Source organism: Otolemur garnettii, unplaced genomic scaffold (genome assembly GCF_000181295.1).
Source record: "Otolemur garnettii isolate 467f Iridium unplaced genomic scaffold, OtoGar3 scaffold00022, whole genome shotgun sequence".
Classification (NCBI taxonomy): domain Eukaryota; kingdom Metazoa; phylum Chordata; class Mammalia; order Primates; family Galagidae; genus Otolemur; species Otolemur garnettii.
In genome coordinates this window covers 2240899-2248022 of record NW_003852417.1, presented here as the reverse complement: position 1 = coordinate 2248022, position 7124 = coordinate 2240899, and the positions used below count along the sequence as shown (strand labels likewise).

At 38.4% G+C, this 7124-nt stretch overlaps 1 protein-coding gene across 1 annotated transcript in view; it reads left to right on the top strand.

The window, feature by feature from the left end:
* Positions 1-4342, top strand: part of YWHAQ (tyrosine 3-monooxygenase/tryptophan 5-monooxygenase activation protein theta) — a 47515-nt gene extending 43173 nt beyond the window's left edge. Inside the window, exons 5-6 of the mRNA XM_003787383.2 lie at positions 815-910; positions 2984-4342. Coding sequence (XP_003787431.1) covers positions 815-910; positions 2984-3043 — 156 coding nt within the window. The 3' untranslated portion in view covers positions 3044-4342. The remainder of the gene's footprint in view (positions 1-814; positions 911-2983) is intronic.
* The last annotated feature ends 2782 nt before the right edge of the window (positions 4343-7124 follow it).

The following is a 7124-nucleotide window of genomic DNA, read 5'->3' as shown; positions in this document are numbered from 1 at the left end:
TTTTTTTTTTTTTTAAGCCACTGTGACCGCCAACCTCTCTGCCCTTCACAACATTTACTTTTCCCTCACTATGATTATATACATTAGTATCAGTCTAAAGAGCATGTTGGGCAGAGTAATAAAGTATAAATAACTTTAAAGAAGGAAACAAAAAATTGGAAAGTAATGCCTGCTGGTTTTTAATCACTAGAATAGCTGTATTATATACATTCCTCAGAGTATCTCAAAATGGAAGGCGCTTTTACAAATAAATACTAGTCCTTATTGGTAAGAAGTATATTAAGCATTGCTTCTGCGCTGTGTATCCTGTGAAAGAACCAACAAATGCTTATGTACTGAAGTATGTATAACTTTAAATGTGAGGTTCTAAGTTCTTTTTTTTATTTTTATTTTTTTTAGAGACAAAGTCTCACTTTGTCACCCTTGGTAGGGTGATGTGGTGTCACAGCTCACAGCAAACTCAAGCTCTTGGGCTTAGGCGATTCTCTTGCCTCAAGCCTCCTGAGTCAGCTGGGACTACAGGCGCCTGCCACAATGCCGGGCTATTTTTTGTTGCAGTTTGGCTGGGGCTGGGTTCGAACCTGCCACCCTCGGTATATGGGGCCGGCGCCCTACCCACTGAGCCTTAGGCACCACCCAAGGTCCTAAGTTCTTAAACTGAGTCTGAGGGAATGGTTCCATTGAATTTGTTGTTAATTGATAGTAGAACATAAGGTAGATATTCGCCTGTTTTGTAAAAGTGGTTTGTAATTATAGATTAACTAGATTCTGTTGATGCAAATATTGTTTACCCATGGATATTACTATTTATCAGGCTTTCGATGAGGCCATTGCAGAACTCGATACACTGAATGAAGACTCATACAAAGACAGCACCCTCATCATGCAGTTGCTTAGGGACAACCTAACAGTGAGTTGGTCATTCTTTATTTTCCTTTTTAGGAACGAAAGTATTTCTATTTTATTTAGGGGTCCTTATCTTTTAGGGCGGTTATAGAAGAGCTACAGTTTCTTAGAAAATGAATATATAGGCCAGGCGTGGTGGCTCAGGCCTGTAATCCTAGCACTCTGGGAGGCCGAGTCAGATGGATTGCTTGAGATCACAAGTTCGAGACCAGCCTGAGCAAAAGCGAGACCACATCTCTACTAAAAACAGAAAAACTGAGGCAAGAGGATCGCTTGAGCCCAGACCTGGAGGTTGCTGTGAGCTATGATGCCATGGCACTCTACCCAGGGTGACAGTTTGAGACTCTGTCTCGACAAAAAAAAAAGAAAATGAATATATAGATACTTAAGTAAAAGTATTGAGTACTTCTTAGTATTTTGTATGGGACAATCACTATTTTGAAGACAGGTTTTGATGCCAGTTGAATACTTCCTGAGAAGGTACCAAGACTGTTAGAACTCAGAATATTAATATGAGTATTAGTATTAGTATTAGTATTTCATTGGAATGAAGATGTTGAAAAATAATGTTAATAGAGAGAGCTTTTGACGTTTCAGTATTTTTTTTTTAATTTGAGCATGTTAACTATAACAGGTTAAGGACTATCTAGGTATCTGAGCTTTCTTAAAATTGCTTGAAGCACTTTGTTTTAACCAAAGTTTACTTTGTGAATTGTGCGTGGTGTTCTACAAGCATTTGATATGGAGTAAAGCTGTACCTAAATGTATTCCATTTCTGCTTCTGAGCCAAGACCTCTGTACTGTTTTTCCTTTTCTTTTTCTCCCTACTTCTTGGGTAGGCGTTGATTAGGAAGTAATTAAGAAAAAGCACTGTTTGAGCTTTGCTTTAGCATTTTTTTATAGGTTCAGGTAAATTTGATAGGTAAAGTCTTAGACTTAACAGAATGTAGAAGATGGGAATACATCTTTAAATATAGTCTTTTTAGCCTCATAGTTTGTTGCTTTATCTTTTACTAGATAGGGTTTTTTCTTTTTATATTACCATCATGTCTCTTCAACTTTGCTGAACAGGGAAATTATATATCCGCTGGAAGGAAAATGAAAACAACTGGGTTTCTAGTAGTGAGAGATCCTTGAGTTGTGAGGGGACAGTAGAAGACAATCAGAGCACATAGCAAGTTCAAAAAAAGAGCAACTGGGTGGTTACACTTCTTCCCAATTATCTTGGGAAGTTACTTGGAAGTAACTATCTTGTAACTAATCTTATTTTGTTTTCTGTCTTATGGAGATAGTTCTTCAGGGGCTTACGGAGTTTTTCATTTTATTTATTTTTGTATCTTAATAACTTACAGATCATATAAGATGCTGGCTTTTCTAAAATTTGCAGTTAAGTGGTGTTTTCTAATGAAATTTATGTATGAACTGATTATAATCAATAAATACCCAGTCTGCACTTGATCTTCCCATATTAAAATTAGATCCTTGGCGATCAGTTATGGTAATTTTAATATCCTACTGAATTTAAGAACCCTCTTTGTATGCACACGTACACTTCTCTATAGCTTCCACCACCCATGTCTCTTCAATTCTTAAAGCAACACAAAATAAAGCTGCTGCTTTTTTATGTTAGCCCTTCACATACTTGGAAATTGTTACCATGGCCATGGTTTTCCCTTCCCTGTAAAAATTGTTGGCCTTATTAATTTAGTAAATTATATCATAGTAATGCTTCCAAGAAGGGCAATTAGCTGCTGAGAATGGAGAAAGCATTAGATTCTAAGGAGGTACCCTTGTTTATTCTGAAGTTACAGTGCCTTTTAAATAAAAAGTAAGCTGTGAAAACATACTCCAAGGTGTGTATACATATGTCATTTTATAAGTGTGTAGTGAAAAGTCGGCAAGGATAAACTGGGAAGGGTGATGGTATTTGGGGATTTGAGAGAGAAAAACTTTCCAGTCTTAGTCAGCACCTTTGTTTCAGGAATTTAGCTCTCAGAATTACATTTTGATAAAACAGTAGGCTTGATGTAATTGTCTAATCTAGGAATAGTAATGTTGTGCAATTCTTTTTTTCTAGCTATGGACATCAGACAGTGCAGGAGAAGAATGTGATGCAGCAGAAGGGGCTGAAAACTAAATGCCTACAGGGTGTCATCCTTCTTCCCTTCAAGAACCCTTTTTACACATCTCCATTCCTTATTCCACTTGGATTTCCTATAGCAAAGAAACCCATTCATGTGTATGGAATCAACTGTTTATGGTCTTTTCACACTGCAGCTTTGGGAAAACTCCATTCCTTGATTTGTGTTTGTCTTGGCCTTCCTGGTGTGCAGTTACTGCTGTAGAAAAGTATTAATAGCTTCATTTCATATAAACATAAGTAACTTCCAAACACTTATGTAGAGGACTAAAAACGTATCTGGTATTTAAGTAATCTGAACCAGTTCTGCAAGTGACTGTGTTTTGTATTACTGTGAAGATATGAAAATGTAGTTAATTACAATTTAAAGTGTGTTCTACATAACCTCTTACTTTCTACATTCCCTCCCTAACTCTTCGGGAATTTCCTTTCAGTAAGCAATTTTTCCATGCTCTTAATGTATTCCTTTTTAGTTGGAATTCAGAAGTATTAGATTAAATGGAAAAGCACTTGACATTTCTGGTCTAGGAGTCACAAACTAAAATGCCTCCTATAATATATATTAAGGGTGTCATGTATATCTGTGACAACAGGGAGTTTCCTTCTTCACTCTTCATTTGCTGCTGTTTAAGTTGACAACTTCCCTTCCCAATAAAAATTCACTTACACCTCCTGCCTTTGTAGTTCTGGTATTCACTTTACTATGTAATAGAAGTAGCATGTTGCTGCCAGAATACAAGCATTGCTTTTGGCAAATTAAAGTGCATGTCATTTCTTAATAAACTAGAAAGGGGAAATAAAGTACACGAGTCCAAGTCTAAAACTTTAGTACTTTTCCATGCAGATTTGTACACATGTAAGAGGGTGTCCAGTTTGTCTAGTGATTGTTACTTAGAGAGTTGGACCACTATTGTGTGTTGCTAATCATTGACTGTAGTCCCAAAAAAGCCTTGTGAAAATGTTATGCCCTATGTAACAGCAGAGTAACATAAAATAAAATTACATTTTATAAACCATTTACTATGGCTTTGTAACAATTGCATACCCATATTTTAAGGGACAGGTGAATTTACTATTTCTGAAGTTTATTGATACTTCCCTTTTATCTTATGTAAAATGTAGTAGTGATACCCATATTTCTGCATTGTGATATACTTGTCTAGGGATGCCTGGAAATGTATAAAATTGGACTACATTTCTTAGAGTGTTTAATCAATCGTATGGGCCATCTCTTCCTCAGTTGTAAATGATATCTGGTTAAGTGTTACATGGAATAAAGTGGACATTTTAAAACTAGCAAAGCTAATTATGTGATTGTGAGTGCCTTGGCTGCTGTTAGAATTGTGCTTCAGTGATGTTCAAGAGAAATGTAAGCGTTCAAGAGTACATTACTTTAGTTTTCAGATATAGATGCTCCTTGACTTAGGATGGGGTTACATCACAATACACCCATTGTAACCTGAAAATACTGTTAAATTGAAAATACATTTAACACAACCACCAAAGCTCATAGCTTACTGTAGCCTTCCTTAAACACGCTCTGAATACTTACATTAGCTTATAGTTGGGCAGAATCATCTTTTTTTTATTTTTTGAGACAAAAGTCTCACTTTGTCACTCTCGGTAGAGTGCTATGGTGTCACAGCTCATAGCAACCTCAAACTTTTGGGGTCAAGTGATTCTCCTGCTTCAACCTCCCGAATAGTTGGCATTACAGGCGCCTGGGTATTTTTTAGAGACAGGATCTTGCTCTTGCTCAGGCAGTCCACTCGTCTCTGCCTCCCAAGTGCTGGGATTACCCTGCCACCGTGCCCAGCCCCGAATCTTCTAACACAAAGCCTATTTTATAATAAAGTGTTGGATTGCTCATGGAGGTGAATACTGAAAGCAAAAAACAATGGTTTTATGGCTGCTTGCAGTGTGGTTTCTAATAAAATGAATATAATTTTCATACCATCCTAAAGTCAAAACATCTTAAATTGGGGACTGACTGTAATGCCTTTGTAAACATTCAATTGTAACATTAGTGAGTCCCAAATAATTTTTCTTGTATCACAGTGGCTGTTTTACTAACCTGTCATAAGTATTGACTCGAGAACTGGTTTTTAAATCAGAAGATAACATGAAAAGTTGGCTATGCAGGATTATCCTTTATCTCCTAAAATGTGAATATGAAACAAGGATTCATTTACACCTTTCCTGAGGGGAAATGAAAAGGCAGAGCTCAGTAGGACCTGGGGTAGTACCCATTTAAATTAAATTTTATTTTTTTCTTTTGTGACAGTCTCGCTTTGTTGCCCTTGATAGAGTGCTGTGGCATCATAGCCTACAGCAATGGTTCTCAACCTTACTAATGCCGAGGCCCTTTAATACAGTTCCTCTGGGTTGAGACCCCACAAGCTGAGAACCACTAATCTACAGCAACTTCAACCTCTTGGGCTCAAGCGATCTTCTTGCCTCAGCCTAAGTAGCTGGGACTATAGGGAGCTGCCATTATGCCTGGCTAGTTTTTCTATTTTTAGTAGAGATAAAGTCTTGCTCTCGTTCAGGCTGGTCTTGAACTCCTGACTCAAGCAGTCCACCTGCCTTGGCCTCCCAGAGTGCTAGGATTATAGGTGTGAGCCAATGTACCTGGTCTAAATTAAAATTTAACCTGATGAATTTTTAAATTAAACATTTTAGTAAAGTTAGGAAAAACATTGTGTATTGGAGAAAAAATTACCATGTCTGAATAGCAAAATTGTTTTTTTTTTTTTTTTTTTTGAGTCAGAGCCTCAAGCTGTCCCCCTGGGTAGAGTGCCGTGGCATTACAGCTCACAGCAACCTCCAACTCCTGGGCTCAAGCGAGTCTCTTGCCTCCGCCTCCCAAGTAGCTGGGACCACAGGCGCCCGCCACAACGCCCGGCTATTTTTTTTTTTTTGGTTGCAGCCGTCATTGTTGTTCGGCGGGTCCGGGCTGGGGATTCGAACCCACCACCTTCGGTGTACGTGGCTGGCGCCTTAGCCGGTTGAGCTATAGGCGTCGAGCCTGAATAGCAAAATTGTAAGCACTAAAATAAACACTTATGAGTTAGCCAAAATATTTTTTTCTTTTTCTGAGACAGAGGCTTACTCTATCGTCTTGGGTAGAGTACAGTGGTGTCATCACTGCTCACTGCAACCTCAAACTCTCGAGCTCAAGCAATCCTCCTGCCTCACCCTCATGAGTAGCTAGGACTACATGTTAACTGCCACAAGACCTGGCTAATTTTTCTGTTTTTTTAGTAGAGATGGGAGTCTCAAACTCTTGAGCTCCAGTGATCCTCCCACCTCACCATTTCAGAGTCCTATGATTACCTTCTTGAGCCTCTGCACCTGGCCCCCAAATTTTTCTTAAACAGATAACTCGGGCTGTGCCTGTGGCTCAGTGGGTAGGGTGCCAGCCCCATAATACTGAAGGTGGTGGGTTCAAACCTGGCCCCAGCCAAACTGCAATAAAAAGATAGCAAGGCATTCTGGGGGGCGCCTGTAGTCCCAGCTACTCGGGAGGCTTAGGCAAGAGAATCGCCTAAGCCTAGGAGTTGGAGGTTGCTGTGAGCTGTTGACGCCACAGCACTCTATGGAGGGTGATAAAGTGAGACACTTTCTCAAAGAAAAAAAAGAAACAATTCTCAGCATCTTGTCCCAAATTGTCACCTTGTTTTAGGAGAACTCTGCATCTTTAAAAACAGGTCCAGCCTGTGGTTTTGACCCACTGGATATTTATAAAACACTGCTGAGAACTTAGTAGGAGAGAGGACACCTTACCTCTGGGTAAAGTATAAATAAGTAAAATGCTGGGGTAGAGGGAAGATTTAAAGCTGTATTTGAGCTTTCTCTTAAGGAACTTTCAAAAGTTGCATCTATTTTGTAATGTGAAGAACTTAATTCAATTTTTGCTTTAAAATAGGTTTTAATATGCATGTTTTTGGATTGCATTCTAATATCAAAAATAGAAGCCTAGAGGTTTCTGTTTCAACATTGTGCATTCAGCTGTATTTGTTGATCTTAGGTTTGCAAAAAATACTGGTAGATTTTCTTTCTTTTTTTTTTTTTTTTT